The sequence below is a fragment of the Molossus molossus genome, unplaced genomic scaffold (genome assembly GCF_014108415.1).
Source record: "Molossus molossus isolate mMolMol1 unplaced genomic scaffold, mMolMol1.p scaffold_m16_p_18, whole genome shotgun sequence".
NCBI lineage: Eukaryota > Metazoa > Chordata > Mammalia > Chiroptera > Molossidae > Molossus > Molossus molossus.
In genome coordinates, this window is record NW_023425353.1 from 35,724,090 (window position 1) to 35,743,789 (window position 19,700).

Sequence of the window (19,700 nt, forward strand, 5' to 3'; positions counted from 1 at the left end):
GGGAGGGCTTTATTAAATATTAACAACGTCCCTGGATAGTAAATAGCTCTTTGAACTTACAAAATTTTCTTGTCCCCCCCTCTCCCCCATCTTGGAATTGCAAACTTTGGTGAGGGGAGGGGAGATAACCCAGACAAACAGGGAAGCTAGCCCTGACTCTCCTTGTGGACAGCAGCCGGACACCTCCCCCCACCTAATGTGTTGTGAGGCCCAGTGTGTTAGGGTTCAGGAATGGCAAACAGTTATGGCAAGAGGGAAAGGCAGTTGGGGAGGATGTGTCAGAGCCGGCTTTCTGAAGAAAGGGTTTCCATCAGCACAAATGGACCAGCTTAGTGGAAAGGTGGGAGAGGGAGGAATGGTTAAAGGCATAGGAGAGGATTCCACCCAGAGGAGAAACAGCAGGAGAAACAGAAGTGGACATGGGGTTGGGGGTGGGGGTGGCGTTTGCTGGCCAGCAGGGGTGAAGGGGGAAATGAAGAAGAGACTGGACCAGAGGAAGGGCAGATGGGGAGAGGTGGGCTTCCTGCCCTACCCTTCTAGGGAGTCTGGATTCTGGTGGCCATGGAAGGGTTTTGAGAACGAGAAACTAAGCAGCCCAGTGGTTACCTGCCTTTATCACCTACTCCCTGTGTGACCTGGGGCAAGCTAATTAAGCTCTCCAAGGCTTGGAGTCCCCATTTATAACACAAGGACGGTAACAGAATTCCCTGGCAGGATGACTGGGAAGGCTGAATGGGATGACTAGGAGAAAAGCGAGTGGTGCAACACCGTGCGCTCTGCGTAAAGGGCTGCCCATGACTACCTTCTTCGGTTAGGGTTGGACAGAGCGCCTGGCAGCGGGTGGTTCCGTTGGTTTGGTGGATCAAATTAACTACAACATTTTCCAACCCAGATTCACACTTCCTGTGGAGACAGGTCCTAAAAGAGCTGGCGAAGGTGTTTGTAAACAATAAAAGTGCAATTCAAAGGTCGCCGCGGGCGGTGAAAGCAGTGGGGGTTAGGAAGAGGCTCCGTGCAGGAAGCAGAGTCATCTCTTCGCCGGGGGCAGGGTCGGAACCAGGCAGATGTGGACAACTTTGCAGTACACACACACACACACACACACACACACACACACACCCCGAGCTTCCACCCTCCCCAGTTCTCTCCCGCAGCGACACCCAGAATCCCTCATGGACACACGAAGTACATCCCTCAGTGTTGTCCAGCCCAAAGGATAAAGTGGTGAGAGGAAGGCGGGGACGGGGTTGGGAAAAGGTATTGGACTGAATTGGATTCACTCCTCTCTAGCAGCTCCGAAGGCAAAGCGTAGCACAGAGGGAAGGGGGAGGCGGCGGGGAGCCGGACGGGGAGGGGCGCAGCGCGTCTCGGAGGGCGACGGGGGACGGGGCTCGGGGACCAGCCCCGCGCCGGGCCCGCAGCGCCGCCTCCCCGGAGGACGGCGGGGGCCGAGAGGAGGGAGCGGTCGGAGGCGGAGGGCGGAGGAGGGCGGTGCGCTGAGAGGTTATTTGTGGTTCGCTTTGATCCCTAGGGGGAACCTGAAACTCTCACATTCCTGGCATAGCAGCCGCCTCCAGCGCGGGCCGACCCTGGGGCTGCGCGCTGGGGCCCGAGCGGCCAGAGCGTCTGCGCCACCGCCGAGTGCACACCTTCGCCGCCGAGCGGAGCGGAGCCAGACTGGGTCGTCGGGTCTGACCGCGCTGAGCACCCGCGGCCTCAGCAGTGAGGACGGCTGATCGGCGCCGCAGGCAGCGCTTGGGGCCAGCAGAGACGCGCCCCAGTCGAATCCTGTACTCGCGCGGCCCGGCATTTTCCGAGAGCAGTAGCCCGGCGGACCCGTCGTCCCCAGGGCGCAAGGGCGCCCTTTCTAGGCAGTGACAAAGGTGGGCAAGGGCCACTCCGCCTCGAGGGCGCCGCACCGTGTGCCCGGGCTGGGGGAGTTCTCGCAGGCGCGCGGGTCCCCTGGGCTGGGGCCAGCCTCTGGGGAGAGTGGGGAGAGTGTTTTGGTCGCGGGTCGGGGAGAGGGGCGCGAAACAGGACAAGAATCGCCTTTTCGAATTTAAGTCTCAGGGCCCTGGGGCTGACCTGAAGAGGTGGGGGTTACAGGTGCCTTTGTCCCCGACTAGCCCAAGAATTCCTCTTTGTCTTCCTTGGAAAATCCTCTTCGGAGCCACGAATTGGCTCTCACTTAGAAAGAATGCAGCCTGCCGTCCAGCCCGCTGACGTCAGCGCTGGAGCATTCGGAAAACAAAGAGGGCAGCGAGGGAGGGAAGGAGGCGGGCCCGCGACACAGGACCTCTCCGGGCCCCGGGCTGCCTTCGCCTGCTCGCGCTGGGCGCGCCGACAGCCCCCGAGCGCTCGTGGTCGGCCGGGAGTCCGGGTAGGGAGGGATCCCCGGCTGCGTGCGGGTGGAGAGACCCGCAACTCGGTTTTTTAGGCGAGCGTGAGCCCAGGCAAGCGCCGGAGAGGCGTGCTTGCTTAGAAAGGGGCATTGCAGAGCACCCGGCACGCTGGCGCAGCCGAGGTGCGCCTCGGGGGTCTGGGGGCGAGTTTAGTAACCGTACAGCGGGAAAGATGTGTATCTGAGGGTCTGGACGAGGACCGACAAGGACGAAGTGGGGATGAGAGGCCCCGGAGGAGGTGTTCCCTGCTCCCAGGCACACTGTTGGTGGAAGGAGGTCTGGAATCTGTCCGGAAAGCTCTGCAGTCCCTGGTCCTCTGAATCAAGAGGACACTGATGAACCTAGGAACTGCCTGGCGGGTGACAATCTAGGGCAGCGATTTTCAACTTTTTTCATCTCATGGCACACGTTAACTAATTATTCAAATTCTGCGGCACACCAAAAAAAATTTATATATTTTTTTGCTAGTTTGACCCCAAAAAAGGTATAATTGTGATTCATTCACACCAAAGGGCAATTGTGTTGACTGTTGTCGTTTTTTTATTTGACAATCGGGAAAAGAGGTCAGGTATTGCCTGTTTTAAAAATTCTTGCAGCACATTCGTTGAAAATCACTGCTCTAGGGTGAACTGGTTCTTGTTTGTGTTGCCTCTGATAACTCTGGAGTCTTGCATCTCCACTCCTCTAGTGTGTAGGGGGAGGGGGTGCCATGATGGGGTGCCAGGAAGGATGAGGACAGAGATGTCCTCTAGACTTATCGCCAGCTCCTCAGCTGTGGGCAGTTAGGAGGAGGGAGTGGATTGGGAATGGCTGACAACCAGCCAAGCCCAGACTGCGGCAGCCACTGGATCTAGTTTGTGGCAGAGGAAGGGCCACATTCCTCCCATTCCCCTCCTCCCATACACACAGGACCTGTGGAGGTGTGGGTTTTGTTTGGCTTTCCCTGAATCCCAGTTTGGAGGTTTGTGTTGGAGGAGGCTGTGGAAAGGAAGCCTGGTGAGGCAGGCCGCCTGGAAGGCGTGAGCCACTGGGAGCCCAAGCTGAGAAAGGAACACCTTCCTCAGAGAGAATCTCCCTACAACTCACAGCCCTCAGCCTCCAGCTCCAGCTCCCTGCAGCCAAGAGCCTCCCCCTTGTTCCCTTACTCCTCCATTGGGCTCCAGTGTTAGTGATGTCAAGATGCTGAGTGCTCATCTCCTATGTGGCTAGAGGACCACAGAGGGCTTTTCCAAGTTGTGTGTGTGTGTGTGTCTCTGTGTGTGTGTGTCTGTGTGTGCGTGTGCGTGTGGTGGGGGTGGTAATCATCAACTTAGACACATTGTCCATCCTTTTTCCTGGAGTACCCACACAGATACTCTCAACACACAGGCTATGTGACTGACCCACAAATCTTGATGGGTGGCACCTTTTCGCCTCATCTCACAAAACCATTGTCCTATTGTAGCCTCTCTTTTTTCATCCCTTATTCACCAATCCAGATGCCTGTTCTCCTTCTTCTCATTTACCTTGCAGAGTGACTGCCAAGGTCATCCCATGACAGGGAGGGCTCTGCAGGGTAAAGGGTGGTGAGTTAACTGCCAGGATTGGAGCTCAGGCAGGCTTCATTCTAGAGGGTGCTAGGGGATGTTTGCCTGGGGCTTCTACTGGACTGATCTCATTCTTTATCACCTGCCAGTAGACTGGGGCCCTGTTCACCCCTGGACTGGACTGCTCAGTGGTTAGATTTGAACTAGGCCTGTCCTGGAGTCTCTCATCAGGCTCTTTGATGGGTGGCTGACTGCAGGAGGCTATGGTTTCTGGTTGATTACCTTCTAGGTACTGGTGTCTTTCTCTAAGGCATAGTCAGTTTCCATGAATATAGTTATAATGGCATTCCTTTACCTAAGATTATAATGGATCAGAAGCTCAACAGCCATTTCCTCTTTTCATTTTCAACTTCATACAGCAAGCATTATTTTGTCCATTTTTCTGTTGGGGAAGCTGAGGCTCAGAGGTTAGATAACTTGCCTTAATCAGCAGGGGCAGCACTGGCAGTTGACGTCAGGCTTGTGTGGCATTCTAAGCCTCGATCTTTACCATTATGCTTTGGACCTGGCCCTAATGGAAAGTTTTCCCCCCTTTCCCATGTGCTCTCACTCATTGCTCTTCTTTCTTTCTTCACAGGTGCTCTTGGGCCTCGTGCCTCTGGCCATTGTCCAGGAAGGTGTGTGCAAGCCGAGGAAGCATGAGGACGCCGGAAGACTCCTCAGGAACAGTCCTGCACCGTCTTATCCAGGAGCAGCTGCGCTATGGCAACCTGACTGAGACACGCACACTGCTGGCCATCCAGCAGCAGGCCCTGCGGGGTGGGGCTGGAGCTGGGGGCACAGGGAGCCCCCAAGCCTCCCTGGAGATCTTGGCACCTGAGGACAGCCAGGTGCTGCAGCAGGCCACAAGGCAGGAGCCCCAGGGCCAGGAGCACCAGGGCGGTGAGACCCACCTGGCAGAGAATACCCTCTACCGGCTGTGCCCACAGCCCAGCAAGGGCGAGGAGTTACCCACCTATGAGGAGGCAAAAGCCCACTTGCAGTACTATGCGGCCCAGCAGGCGGGGCCCCGGCCACATGTTGGTGACCCGGATCCCCGAGGGGCCCCTGGAGGCCATCGGAGGCAAGATGAGGCCCTGCGAGAGCTGAGACATGGGCACGTGCGCTCCCTGAGTGAACGGCTCCTGCAGCTGTCCCTGGAGAGGAACGGTGCCCGGGCCCCCAGCCACATGAGCTCCTCCCACAGCTTCCCTCAGCTGGCCCGCAACCAGCAGGGCCCTCCACCCAGGGGCCCCTCTGTCGAGGGCCCGGAGCCTCGTGGACCTCCACCTCAGTACCCACACATTGCGCTAGCTCATGAGACCACCACTGCTGTCACCGACCCGCGGTACCGTGCCCGGGGTAGCCCACACCTCCAGCATGCTGAAGTCAGGTAACTGCCCACCTTGGTCTTCCAAGGCCTTGACTTCCTTCAGTGTAGTTCCCCTAGGGTGGAGAGTCTCCAGATGGCTCCTTTGTCAGCTGGCAAGCCCCAGAAACATCCCCTTCCTGAGAGTGAAGAGCTAATGCCCAGAGAGAGGGATTTAGCCAAGGTCCCATGAGAACTTAGTGACACACCTTGGTTTAATTCGGAGATGGACACCAGTCTCTGAATAGTTGTAGCAGTCAAGTAACCAGTTTCCAGAGGGTATGAATTACAGCAGGGGTTAAAGGTTAGGTTTCAGAAAGAACTTGCTGAAGACAGGGTTAGGATCATTGATGGCCTCCTTAGAGACCTCTTCCCATTCTACACCAGGGCAGAAGCTGCTTGTTTCCTTTCATGTTCATCCATGTGTTCCCAGTATCTGGAGCCTGTAGGAGGGAGAGGATTCTGGGTCCAGACAAGCCCCTTTCTGTGGAGGCTCAGGAGAGGCTGCTGGGGTCTTGGAGTTTAATATTAAGTGAAGGGAAGAAGCCTTTGGAGGATGTGACTGGGCTTTTTAAAAAGGCCCCTCTGGCTCCCTGTAGAGGATGGATTCTAATGGGTAAGAATGGAGACAAGGAGCCCAGAGAGTTTGCAGAAATATGTATTCCTAGAAAGGAAGCTGACACACGGTCTTCATTTCACACACCCTGCATCATCTCCCACGGGGGTCCAGGAAACCCCACCAGAGGGGCCTGAGGATTTGCAGACTCCCTTCCTCTGGTGGCATAGAGTCAAAGTCTGCTTCTCTTCATGCCTGCTGAGTCTTCGTTTAGTCACCCACTTTCCCACCATTTAGCCTTTCCTTGCTCTCGAGAAAAGTGTTGATGCAAGGGTGTTGGCATTGGAGGAGCCAGCGCCTTGTGGGTTCCCTCCAGCTGCTACCTCCCAGGCCCCCTTACCTTATCTCCCTTCTCAGGGCTGGGTTGCGGAGAGTTTCGGAAGCTGAGTCGTGGTTTCTTCTTTGGGACCAGTCTTATTGAACCCTGTCAGGAAAAGATAGTATCGTGGAAAGGAAGTAGACTGTTTGCAGGAGAACAAAAAAAGAGGGAGGGGGAGGGGAAGGGAGAGCAAGTGTGAAGGGAAAGGAGACTCTATTCTTTCTGGGAGCTAAGTCATCCCCAAAGAATGCCAGTTGTGTCTGCCAGACCCAGTGCAGGGGGAGCAAGTTCCTGAAGCAGCCCCGAGAAGGCCACATTTAGCAGCGCAGGAGAGTCTGGGCATTCCAAGGGACCCTCTGCTCAGCTCTCGCTGGAAGCTCTCCCTTAGGCAGTAAGAGACATGTATCTGTTCAGCTCCTCCTTTGGGCTGATCAGATGAGGACTTGTTGGGAACTGGGGCCAGGATCTTTTAGCATAGGGTCCAAAGAAGAACAGGGGAGCCAGAGTCTTTTAGCCAGTCTTCCAAAAACGCAGGGGGAGGGATGAAGGGGAGGGTGGGCATGAATACTGAGGTGATGGACCCAGAAGTGGAATTAAATTTTCATGGGGTTTCTGGGGATTGGACAGTTCCTGGTAAAACTAAGACAGTCTGTGTTACCTTTGGAGTCACAAGCCCCAGAAAGGGTCTGTCACCCCACTACTACCACCCTTACCCCACCCTCTTGCTCTTTGCTCCCTCCCTCAGCACAGGACCTGAAGGCTTATGTTATTCCAGCGCTAGAAGCCAGTAGAACATTGTCCCTAAACTCAGGCTGTTGCAATAGTCCAGAGGCAGCCCCTACACCTCAGAAAATGCAGTGTTTGGGTCACATTTACTCTTTAAACAGAGAGTAAGTAAGCTGCGGTCACCACTAGGAGAGGTAGGGGATGGGCCACCACGATGCTAGTGCCTGGCAAACTCCCTTAAGGCTACAGATGCCTACCGTCATAATTTAGCAGAGCCATGGTGGCACCTTGGGGATTTAAATGCCTGCTTTGTCAGCCTGGAGCTCAGCCTCTCATCCTGACATCTGTCTCGCCACTCTAACCTTAGCCACAGTCTTCTAAAAATGTTTCTGCAAGGGACCCGAAATAGGAGGGAAAACCGTGAGTGTGCACTGGCAGGTGCTCATGTAATGCCTGGAACTAGAGGCTTATAACAGACAGAGGTCACTGCGGGGGCTCAGCCACAGAGTGGCCCAGGGGCCTGGAAGGCCGTGTGCTCAGGCGTGATTGAGGTGGCCTCCAGACCCAAAAAGAACCTGCTTTTGATTAGAAGAATCAAGTGCACATTTTTAAAGATGCCTTCTTTAAGTGCTGGTTGTTTCGGAAGCCCACGGCTGCTCAGGCTGATCCCCAAGGCCTGGGCCACAGTGAAGTGGGCATGAAGCGAGCATCCTGATCTCAGTCCCTTCTGGCCCTTGAAGGTCTTAGGGAGAGACCATGTGGAAAAGGCCTTTCTCACTGTGGGAAGGCTGAGTTGACTAGTGTCTCCAGTATGCCCAGGAGGGCTGGGCCGACCCAGGGCTGCTCCGGGGTGGGAGCCGTGGGGGTCTGTGCAGTCTCTGAGCACTGTCTCTTCTGTTCCCCAGGATCCTGCAGGCCCAGGTGCCTCCTGTTTTCCTTCAGCAGCAGCAGTACCAGTACCTGCAGCAACCCCAGGAGCACCTTCCACCCCCACACCCTGCTGCTCTGGGCCATGGCCCACTAGGCTCCCTCAGTCCACCTGGGGTGGAGGGGCTAGCAAGCACCCAGGTGTCCCCGGCCACCTCGGGCAGTGCCCAACTGGCCCAGATGGAGACTGTGCTGAGGGAGAATGCCAGGCTACAGAGGGACAACGAGAGGCTACAAAGAGAGCTGGAATGCTTAGCAGAGAAGGCTGGCCGAATGGAGAAGGTAGGTCCTACTGGGGCCTCAGGGGCAGGGGGAGGAACGGACCTGAAGGCTCACTGAGGAGTGGGCAATGGAACAGGAGGCAGCGAAGTCTGAAAGCTTGTCTGCCTGGGCTTTTCACCCGTCCCTCTGCCCCCCATCCCCACCCCTAATCCCTTATGCACCCTCCCTGGCTGACTCCAGACAGCTGGGGAGCAGCCGCGAGGCTGGCAGAGCAGGTCTAGAGCATGAGCAGTTGCTGGCCAGTGGTGATTAGAAAGAACTCATTCACCAGCTCCCTGCACACTCACACCCTTCCCCTCCCGCGGACACCTCCCACAGAGAGCCCTTTGTGTGCCCCACACAACAGCAAGTCTGTTCTAGGCCAGTCCTGGCCAAAGAGAAAGCCCCTCCTCTTGGAAAAAAAAAAAACGAGCGACTTATTGGAATCACAGGCCAGCTAGGAGCACGTGCGGAACCTGCCAGCAGCCAAATGGGAGGGGCAGCTGGGCCAGGCTGGCCCTCTGCAATGGATGGCAATGGCCAGAGGAGCAAATACTCCGGACAGAGGCGGCTCAGGCTGGGGTCCAGTGCCCCATTCTTTAGTAAAGGTCGACTGCTGTGTGTTCAGCTTTAGCAGTGGCCTCAAGCCTCCCAAGTTTGTCCTGTGTGTCTAAAATGGGTCAAACCTCAGAACATGGCTAGAGTCTTTTTGTGCCTACTGCTGACCACCTGGGCTCAGATCAAAAAGCTATGTTTAATCAGATCAAAAAGCTATGTTTAATCACCCTGGAGGCATCTGTTTCCAGGTACCTAGCCCTGAGTTTACTAAGCATCTAGACCTCAGGACAGTTGGCAGGACCCTTGCGTGCTGGTCCCAGCAATCTGGTTCACTCCCTGAGGTCTGTAAGCTCTGACCCTCCCACTATCACCACCTGGATATTTGGTCTCAATTTTTATCCTCTCCTCTCTCACCTTCTCTGATGGGGAGCAGATCAGCCTGGGCCTGTGGAGGGGGCTTTGATGCCACACCCCCCCTGGGAGCTCTCCCCTTCCTTCAGCTCTGCTGTCTGACTCTTGCAGCTGGAAAGTGAAATCCAACGGCTCTCCGAGGCCCACGAGAGCCTGACGAGAGCCTCTTCCAAGCGGGAGGCCCTGGAAAAGACCATGCGGAACAAAATGGACAGTGAAATGAGGAGGCTGCAGGACTTCAACCGGGATCTTAGAGGTGAGAGCAGGTCACCTAGGTGGAGGGGCAGGAGTGTCTGCAGAGGACTGGATTCCGCAGTGCTAGGGAAAAATTCACACTCTCTGTCCTCAGCCAAAAGAAGTATAAAATGACTCAAAGAGTGCTAGGTTGAGACCCCTTGGTGGCCACCCTGCCAGGGAGATGATTGTTCTGAGTTCTGGACCTTGGAGCCCCTCATGAGCTCTCATCCATGCGGCCCCTGCTGCTCCTTTGTTAGGCCCTGAGCTGATCCAGGGGCTCCCCTATGAGCCCATCCCTAGCTTAGAGGGTGCAGCCCCATAGATAGGACCCCAGGGGACACCTGGACAGGCAGCTTCACTTGCTACTCCAACATCTTTCCTTAAAGCATCTTTCTTTAATTTCAGAGAGATTGGAATCTGCAAACCGCCGCCTGGCGAGCAAGACGCAGGAGGCCCAGGCTGGCAGTCAGGATATGGTGGCCAAGCTGCTTGCTCAGAGTGAGTAGGGGGTCCCACCCAGAAGCCTGGCCAGATGTGTGGGTGGTGGAACCACAGCAGCCCCTCTGGACAGGGAGGATTGGGTCTTTCCTTTGCCAAACAGTGCTTTGAGCACAGGTTTACTGAATGCCTGCTATGCGCTGAGCGCTGGGCTGGACTTGGGGATAGAGGGGCTTCTGAAGAACAATACAGTCCGGTTCTCTATTTATTGGGAAGGTCAGAAGGGTACAAGAAGGGACAGCTGGCGAGCAGTGATTTGCTGAGCTGTGGTGCTGACCAGCAGTGCAGTGTCCTTCAGAAGCAGAGGTGTAGTGGGCAATGGAGGAGGCAGAGGCACCTTGGAGATGGTGAGATGTAAGAGAGGAAGAGTCTGAGTTTCCCAGGCAGTTCTATGAGACAGAAAGGTTGGAGGTGCCCAGTGGGCAGGTGAGAAGCTGGACAGCATGGAGGCACCTAAAGACAGCAAAAAAATGGTTTCCTGGGACTTCATCGACAGGTGCAGTCTACAGGGTTGGGGAGGCTTCTCTAAAGGGGGTGGGCGAAGCCTCCTTGAAGAGCGGGTGGATTTATTGTTGGCTATTCCATTCAGTTATTCATTTGTTCAGCAGCAGCACTGTGCTAAGCACCTGGCAGGTGTTGAGCAGAGGGGAGAACAGGCCCAAGAAGATCCTGTGGCAGGGAGGTGAAGAAAGGCGCCGAGCCTGAGGAAGGAACAGATTCAGGGGAAACAGGGTACCTGACTGGGGGGTCCCTCGTGGTAGGTTCTGTGGGAATGGCAGGGATGGAGAGCAGACCACAGGTGAAGAAACAGCTGGAAGGTTCGGGGGGAGGTGCGTGGGGCAGGCAGCAGTAAGCTCTAGCCATCAGAAAAGACAGAGGCAGTTAATGATTGAGCTCCTCCTGTATGAGTCTACTTTGTACTATAGTGATATTTGGGGTGTGTGCAGAGAAGAGGAATGAGGGGTGTCTGGTGTCCGGGAGAGGGTGGCCTTGAGGCAGGAGTCAAGGAGCCCGGCAGGAAGCCTGCTGTGGGTGACCGGGTGGTGGGGGTGATGAGAAATGGGGGAGCAGCTTGAGGAGTGAGCTCCGCCTGGCAGCACCTCCCTACCTGAGGGAACACATCAGGAAGGTGGGGCAGGAGGTGGGCCGGGCTCTGCTGGCTGGGTGGGGTGAGGTGCCAATGATGTGTGTCTCTGGGAGGGAGGTGATGCGGTGAGAGGGAAAGGGGAGGGGACAGCCCTTGGGAGTCTGGAGGGGACCGGTTGCTGGGAGGAGGCAGAACAGTCCTGTAGGAAAGCGCCTACTCCTGGGCCCTGGATCTGCCAAACAAAGGAAGTCACAAGCGAGTTTCTGGGAGCCGACAGAGGAGGGGCGAGGGGGAGCCGGCCTGGAGGCGTTTCCGCTCCCCGGGGAGCGAGCGCCAGGCTGTTCTTGGCTCCTCGCTGGAGCCAGTAATCTCGCAGCCACGGGTGACCTGGATGCCTGGCATTCCTGAGCCGCTGGGCTGTTCCGCTCAGGGCCCGTCCCCCGCCGCTCCCTCACTGCTGCTCCCGCACTGCTGCGCCGGGCGCCCTTCGCCCGCCTGGCCCTTCCCCTCCCGCTGCTGCTTCGGGAAGAGAGAGTGAGCACAAAGGGAGAGAGTGCAGGTGCGGGGACTTGGACTTCTCCGGGCCAAGGGCACATCCCCCTCCTCCCTCCACTCATTCTGCCTTCCTGCCTCCTCCAGGCTTCGACCCACCCCAGGTGCTCCCCCAGACTGCCAGGCCCATGGTGATTGGGGAAGGCCCAAAGCCTGAGGACTCCCAACCCCTGGGGCCTAGAGGTTAGCTGGTAGCAGGAAGCTACTGAAAGCAGAGGGCTGAGATCTCCCACCCCTCCCCAGGGCTGAGGAAAACCAAACAGCTCCCCTTGCTCCTTGATAGCCATGGGAAACAGAATTCTCAGGACACCGTCTCTGCTTTCCCTCAGTCTCACCCTCTCACCCCCCGCCCCGGGGAAGGGTGATCACCAGTGCCATCTGCTTTGCCAAGCAGCCAGGCCATACAGACCCCCAGCTCTGGGGATCTGACCTTGAGGCCTGAGGCCTGCGTCTCCTAGCTCTGTCCCCCGTGGGTTTCGTCACCTGGAGCTCTAAGACAGGAGTTATGACAAGGCTGGGATGAGATACAGGCCTCCTGCAAACTCTGTAAGCTGTTGAACCCACACGAGAGGGGTCATTGTCTCTAGGTCCAAACTCTCAGTCCACTGTCCTGGCCGGCACCCTGCACCCCACTCACTGAATGTTAAGCCAGCCCAGTATGAACAGCTCCATTTTCAATAATATTGAGCTTCCCCATCTTTTCCCTCCACATGAAGAAAGGAGGGCAGCTTGGGGCTTAGCCTTCAAAAATCCAGAGTGAGCCAGAGCTGACCCGGGTCACCTGTATCCTCCCTCTCCTCCTCCAGGGCTCCAAGTCAGGGCTTCTGCCTGCTCCGATCCCAAGCCTCCATTTTCCTCTTCCAGAACCTGTACTGTCCTTTGCACTAGATACTTAGCCACACGTGGGCCCAAGATTAAAATTAAATAAAATGAAAATTTTTGTTTCTCCCTCAAACTAGCTACATTTCAGTTGGTCAGTAGCTGCACATGTCAAGTGGCTACTGCACTGATTGAACAGTTCCATCACAGCAGAAAGTCCACTGTGCTGTAATAGTGCTGCTCCAGAGCCCGTGCCTCTGAGTGCATCAGGCAGGCCCAGAGCCCATCCCCCTTCTGCCCTTCAGCCAGGTGGGCAGTGGACACATTCGCCAGGGGGAGGCAAGCTTGGGACTCCCAAGGGGAGGTGTGTGGGAGGTGGATTTAAGCCTAGAGCATCATCTGAAGGATTCAGTGGTCTGGCTCAGGTCTGGCTTGGCCTAGCAATATGGAGAGGGTCTCTGAACAGAGTTCTCCTGGGCAGTTAACAAGATGTCAGGAGAGTTGGAGTCTCAGGCACAAATCTTTAGACCATCATCATTTATTGTGCTCCAAAGTTTGCATTTCTTTACGAGCCTGGTTGCCCATATCTCAGTGATCTCCCCAGACCATGGAAGGTAATGGAGCCGGGGGAGGTGCTAGGTCTGTAGAAAGAGCCCTGGAGTCCACTTTGGGAGGCCCCTGGGTGCAGGGCATCATACCATAGCCAGAAGCAGCCTGGTCCTTTGGAGCCAGGCTGACTTGTGTTCCCATCCTGGCAGTACCATTCACTTCCTGTTTCCTCCCTGTAAGTTGGGAGTCACAAATCCTACCTCAAGGTGCTGTTACTAGAAACTTCAGCAGAATAGGATGTGCAGGTGCCCGACTTGTAGTGTAGCAAATGGTGGTTCTCGTCCCTATTCTTTCACTCTCCCACTTGAACAACGTCTGTGTCACAGTCCACCTGAGCCTCTGTTTTCTCGCCTGTAAATGGGCATCACAGTTCCCGTCTGGTCAGTTTCTAGTGTCATCATGAGGTTCAGGGGAAATTGTGAACATATTTAAAAACCGTGACACCTGATGCAAGTGGTCAGTGTTTGGGGCTTGCTCTTGGCACAGCCACGTCCCAGCAGAGAAGCAGTGTAGCCCAGTCATTACTGCAGGGGCCCTGGTCCTGTACTGCCATTTACTCCTAACTTAACCTGAGCCCCAGCTTCCTCACCTCTAGTGGGGTTGATAATGATTCCCAACTCCTAGGGTTGTTGGGTGGGTAAGATGCAGTCGTGCTCATCCAGCAGTCGGCAAGGAGCCTGGCTCTCTGCGGGAGCTCATAGGGCCAGCGGGGTGGTCGCTGTCATTGACCGAGCCCCTCTCCCTCCCTGCAGGCTATGAGCAGCAGCAGGAGCAGGAGAAGCTGGAACGGGAGATAGCACTGCTGCGTGGTGCCATCGAGGACCAGCGGCGGCGGGCGGAGTTGCTGGAGCAGGCTCTGGGCAATGCACAGGGCCGGGCTGCACGAGCTGAGGAAGAGCTGCGCAAGAAGCAGGCCTACGTGGAGAAGGTGGAGCGGCTGCAGCAGGCCCTCGGGCAGCTGCAGGCTGCATGTGAGAAGCGTGAGCAGCTGGAGCTACGTCTGCGCACGCGCCTGGAACAGGAACTCAAGGCCCTGCGTGCACAGCAGGTAAGCTGCAGGGCCCTGTGGAGGTGGCAGAGCTAGGACAGCCTGAGGAAGCTAGTTTCAAAGTCTCTGGGAGCCCCTGCACAGACCAAGCTGAGGCCCCGCTTTGAAAGCAAGGGTGATCTCTGTTCCATCCTTGCTGCAAGGATCCTCCAAATCACCAGTCTCAGCAGAGGCTCACTTGGCCATGGGCTGATCTCGAAGACTCAAGACTTGGGCTTCTGTCCTCAGGAGCAGCAGGGGGGTTGGCATCCTTGCTCTCTAGAGAAAGTAGCTCAGGGTCTTTGATGTAGAAGACTAGCCAGCTCTATGTGTCTCCCCAAGATCAGGAGAGATGCTTGCCCGATCCTAAATCTTTATCCTCACTTTGGACTATGTAAATAACCCTGGAATTTACAAACCAGGTAGAGTTATGTCTCCACTCACAGCCCTACGCTTCCCACAAAGGCAGAGCAAACCTCCTGGTGTGCCCAGTGCTGCCATAATTTACACCTATTATCCCAGGGTCATTGTTAAGAGCACTTTTCCAGTTTAGAGGATAACTTACATGGTCATCTATGCAGAGGCAGACCTGATCTCTTCTGTACCCTTGGCCACGGGATTCAGGCTGGGGATGTGGGGACCTGTGCCACCTCCTTTGTCTCGGGGTGGGAGCGGGAAGGGAGAAGAGAGTACTGTAAATGGCTGGACAAGCACAGGCATAAGCCAGAGGCCTCCTGTGGAGGTGAGCCCCAGTAGCCGGCACACCCCAACCTCTGTCCTTGACTACAGTGCTCCTTGCATTGCAGAGACAGGCCGGCAGCCCCACTGGTAGTGGCAGCGGTGGGTCCCCAGAACTGAGTGCCCTGCGGCTATCAGAGCAACTGCGGGAGAAGGAGGAGCAGGTCCTGGCGCTGGAGGCCGACATGACCAAGTGGGAGCAGAAGTATTTGGAGGAACGTGCCATGAGGCAGTTTGCCATGGATGCAGCCGCCACAGCCGCTGCGCAGCGCGACACCACTCTCATCCGACACTCCCCCCAGCCCTCACCCAGCAGCAGCTTCAATGAGGGCCTACTCGCAGGCGGCCACAGGCATCAGGAGATGGAAAGCAGGTTCGGCATTGCAGGCCAGGCCAGGGCACCAGAGGTGTGGTGGAAGGTAGCAGTGTCCAGTCTCTGCCATGTCCTTAATCTCTGATAAATAAGCCCCTCTCCCACGTGGCTCAGCAGTCCCTGATACTTCTGAGCTGACCCTGTGTGTTTGGTACACCAGGCGTTATACACGTGTTCTTTCCCAGAGATAGCAACGAAGTCCTTGATCTGCCCAGGAGACCTGGCTGTGGACGGGCTGGATGCCATCCAAGGCTCGGGCCTTTACCTGCTCCCCTTCCACCATGTAAATCAGAGACTAAGATTTTCCAACTGGGTCCTTGACTTGGAGGTAGCTAGGATTTTCTCTCCAGAAATAATGTGAGAGGCCCCTCGAGATTTCATTTGACCTGTATCTGACGCAAATGCACAAGCACGTTGATTGAGCTCATCTGATGGTCAGCAGCTCTGGGGTTGCACCCCAGGGCGAGGGTTGTGCCATTGCTATCATCCAGTAGTCCTGAACCCACCCCTGATGACCTGCCTCTGCTGGTCTCAGAAGGGTGGTTTTTAGAGTATCAAAATCCAGAGTGATGATGACATTTCTGAAGGCCCCTCCTGGCCCTGCTGCAAGGGCCTCTGGGTCTAGCTTGGCTGTAGGATGGGCTTTCCCTCCGACTAGGACCAGGTGGGAGGCTGGAGGCTGTTGAATCTGTGGGTTTAACGATGTGGGCATGACCTCTCTCCTCAGGTTAAAGGTGCTCCATGCCCAGATTCTGGAGAAGGATGCAGTGATCAAGGTCCTTCAGCAGCGCTCCAGGAAAGACCCTAGCAAGGCCACCCTGCGACCCGCCAAGTCTGTGCCATCTATCTTCACGGCTGCTGCAGCAGGGACCCAGGGCTGGCAGGGACTCTCCTCTAGTGAGCGGCAAGTGGATGCCCCTGCCTGGTTGGCTGCAGGTGAGCAGAGCTGGTGGGTGGCGGAGGGAGATGAGTAGGTTGCTCTCCCAGAACTGAGGCTTAGAGGAGCCAGGGCTCTTGACTCCCTGCCTGAGGAGCCAGCCAGCTCATGTGACTGAACTCTGGCTCATACTCTGACTCCAGTGATCCCGCAGCCCACAGCTATCTTTGTGAAGCGGGATCCTGGAGCCCCCCATCCCCATAAAGTCCATCCCCCTTGGCACCAGCCACTAAGTAAAAATATTTATCTAAGTAAAAATGACGCTTCCTGTGCAGATGTACCTCCAAGTTGAGCCCCCCCACTCCTCCTAAACAGATGCCCTAGAAGTCCCTGCTGATTTAAGATTTAATCTAGAAAGAAGGGTTCTGCTACTCAACATGTGGAAACCAATCCAGCCAGATAGTTATTCCCATTTAGAAACAGGAGCATTTAGTCTTTTTTTTTTCTTCTTCTTTATTGATTGTTACAAAGAGAAACATCAATTTGTTATTCCATTTACTTATGCATTCATTGGTTACTTCTTATATGTGCCTGACCAGAGATTGATCCTGCAACCTTGGGGTATCCAGACAATGCTCTAACTAACTGAGCTACTGGCCAGGGCCAGGAGCATTTAGTCTTAATTAAAGTTCTTGCCAATCAAGAGCAACTTGTGCCCCCAGTAGGTGCAGTTAACTTGGGGTGTTCTTCATGGGGACCAATCATATGGACAAGGCGGTAACTATTGCCCTTCTGCCTTTCCAGCAGACAAGGCTCCTGTGGAGGAGCTAGTGGCCACAGCTCCCCTTCCTGCCCACGCCAAACACGGGAGCAGAGATGGAAGCACCCAGACCGACGGCCTCCCAGACGGCACCGCTGCCTGCCTGGGACTGGAGCCCGACAACCTTCTGGGGTGCAGCAGTGGCCAGAGGACAGCCTCACTGGGTAGGTCTGCACTTCCCCTGCTGCTGTGTCTAGCAAGGCTGAGGGCACATTGGGGTACGAACTGCAGTACCAGACCCCTTCTTCTGCTCACTGCCCCCACTCCAGGGGGCCCTGCACAGTGACGGGCCAGCAGGGCATGTGGCCTGCCTCTGTGACCTTGAGCACTAGTTGGATGCATGAATAGAGGAATGGGAAACCCAGATTAGACAGATGCAGCGTTCAGAAAGAAAGTGACCCCATGGGAGACACTTTATCTCCTCTTTCCTAGTCTTCCTTACATATTTAATTGCTGATCTAAATATCCAGGACAATGGAGCTTGGCAGGTTATCCTGATGGCATGCTCAAGTTCGAAGACTTCATTTAGAAAGAGTCCCGGAAGGAGAAAGTTGAGAAGATGCCATTTAAATTTCTTGTGCCCTTTCACATTGGCCTCTGCATATTTGCTTGTGCTTTAACGTCTCAGAAAACCACAGGCATGAAAAGAATGCTGCAGCCTGCCTCCCTTGGGGCTCTCCCCCCTCCCCCCGAGCCCTCCAAGGAGTTCAGAGTTATAAACAAATGCGTCTTCCAGGCTGGAGGTTGGTGGTCTGGGTGGAGAGCTGAGAGGGAGCAGAGCACTGTGCTTGGTTGGCCAAGCTGTGGGAACCTGGGTACCTGGGCAGCTGAGGTGGGCAGAGTTGGTGAAGAAGGGTCCTATCTCTAAAATGTACCAGGGCTGAGAAGGGAGGTCTGGAAACACTTGCTGATGTGTGTGTCCGTGTTCTTATCTCTGCAGACTCTGTCGCTGCATCGAGGGCCCAGGACTTGTCAGACATGGTGGAGATACTGATCTGAAGGAGCTGGTGCCATGGGGACTCGGAACCGTTCCCTGCTCTCCTCTGCCACTCGCGGCCATTCCAGCAGCCCCTCCAACTGCTGTTTCCCTACACCCCGCAACCGAGCACTCATTCCCATTGGCCATCTGGTTCCAGGAGCTTCGGAAGGATGTGCAGGGTAGAGGGATGCTGTGTGAGCCCCTGTGCCCCAGAAGACCCTGCCTCTTGGCCCCACCGTCCTCCCGGGCCCGAGCAGAATGAGGACTCGGCCTTGACCTGCTCCCTGCCTTGCTGCTGGGATAGTGACTGAAGGCCTGGAAGAGAGCTGACACTCAGTCGCGGAGGAAGGGAGGGGCTCTGCTGGTTTAAGGGGCTGACTTCCAGGGATGGCTGCCCGTGGACAACTGGTGGGCTGGTTTGGTAATCAAGCTGATGGCCATGGTGTCCCCCTCTGGCTAAGTGTGGTCCAACCAACCTCATCTGCTCCTCAGCTACTCACTGCCTCCTTGGGATCACTAAGACTTGTTTCTTCGGGGGATGTTGAAGGTGTTAGTCCTACAGAAGCCACGGCATCATCCCCTCACTTGGAGTGGGCAGGGGCTGTCTAAGTGGACTGGGATCTGCTGGGCAGTTTGTATATAAGTCCCTTTCTTGTGGGACAGACTGAAGCGTTTTGCTTCGGACTCGTCCCTTCCTGAGCTCTCGTCCCTGCTGCCGTGGCTCCTGTAATGTCTGACCAGCTTCCCAGTTAGCTCCCGTGCTCAAGTTCTTGGCCCGTGGATTTTGATACTGATTGAGCCACGGGATACTGACCGTCCTCCTCCCATCTTGACCTGGTTTAAATGCCCATGGGACACCCCCACCACCCACCATCACCGGCCTCTTGAAATAGCTCCACAGCTCCTGTCCCTGGGACACCTGTCAGTTTCAATTGGGTTATGAACCCTGAGCCAGATGAAGTGAGCGGCCACACGGACCTCTGCTATGGTGGGCTTCCCTGCACCGGTTCTCGAAGAAAACGAGAAGCTGCCTTGTTCCCACCTGGAAGGATTGAGAGGCGGTGCTGGTGCAAACTAGTCCGTGAGCTTCGAGGTGGGACTCAGCGCTTTGAAGGGAGCCCCTCGCAAAATGACACTGTGAGGCTGGCTTCTCAAGCTGCCAGGGCCCAGTGCCCTGGAGCAGGGCCAGTGCTTGGACTGGAGCGGAGCATCCACATGGCAGCCCGCCAGCAGCGCTGACTGACTTCTGGTCTTAACGAGTCCCCCAGCTCAGCCCCAGGAGCGACGGGTCAGTTTGAGCAGTTGGTCTCGACTGTTTTTAGTTCTCCTTGAATCTTTGTTTTTTCCTTTCCTGTTTTTAAGTTCTGTATGTGTTATTTTATTCCCGTGGTTCCTTTTAGAACATTTGCACTTGCTGGACAACTGCATATTTTTTTAAGCCCCCCCGACCCCTCGTAAAGCTGAAAACTACATTTGGTTCATGTGCATTGTTTACAAAGAAAAAAGAAAAAGAAAAAATGGTAAAAAGGTATTGTGAAAGGAAAAAAAAAAACAACTTAATATATTTTGGATTAATATTTGGTATTTCTTTTAAAGTATTTTTTGTGCTGTGAACATTTTCTGCCAAAGACCATGATGTGTGTCTGTACGTTTAAGTTATCGTAAATATTTAAAATGTAAACATGGCTGTTTGGTTATGCCACCCTGTACCAGGATTGCTGCTGCATTCCACTGGGTATAACAGTATTTTAATAAAAAAGAATGATCAAAGTGGTGTCTGCGTGGGTAAGACTGCACTGAGAGAAGGGAAGCCAGGGGTACGGGTTTGGTGGGGGTCACCCATGCCATAGTGTCCAACCAGCACTGAACTGCGCCGCCACACCGTGCCCCATGCACCTTGGTTCCTAGATGGCCAGAGCATCTCCATGAA

General features: G+C 55.4%; 1 protein-coding gene across 4 annotated transcripts; it reads left to right on the top strand.

Annotated features, from left to right (window-relative positions):
• The first annotated feature begins 1,127 nt into the window (after window positions 1-1,127).
• Window positions 1,128-19,304, top strand: AMOTL2 (angiomotin like 2). Of its 4 annotated transcripts, none has more exons than XM_036267119.1 (10): window positions 1,128-1,224; window positions 4,566-5,360; window positions 7,903-8,206; window positions 9,266-9,410; window positions 9,797-9,889; window positions 13,709-14,004; window positions 14,790-15,094; window positions 15,822-16,030; window positions 16,776-16,955; window positions 17,732-19,304. In XM_036267119.1, the coding sequence occupies exons 2-10, from the start codon at window positions 4,627-4,629 to the stop codon at window positions 17,788-17,790; spliced, it is 2,325 nt and encodes a 774-aa protein (XP_036123012.1). In that variant the 5' UTR covers window positions 1,128-1,224; window positions 4,566-4,626; the 3' UTR covers window positions 17,791-19,304. The 4 variants fall into 4 exon arrangements, with proteins under 4 accessions (XP_036123012.1, XP_036123014.1, XP_036123011.1 ...); XM_036267121.1 differs by having other exon boundaries at window positions 16,779-16,955; XM_036267118.1 differs by lacking the exon at window positions 1,128-1,224 and adding an exon at window positions 1,749-1,883.
• Window positions 19,305-19,700: the final 396 nt, after the last annotated feature.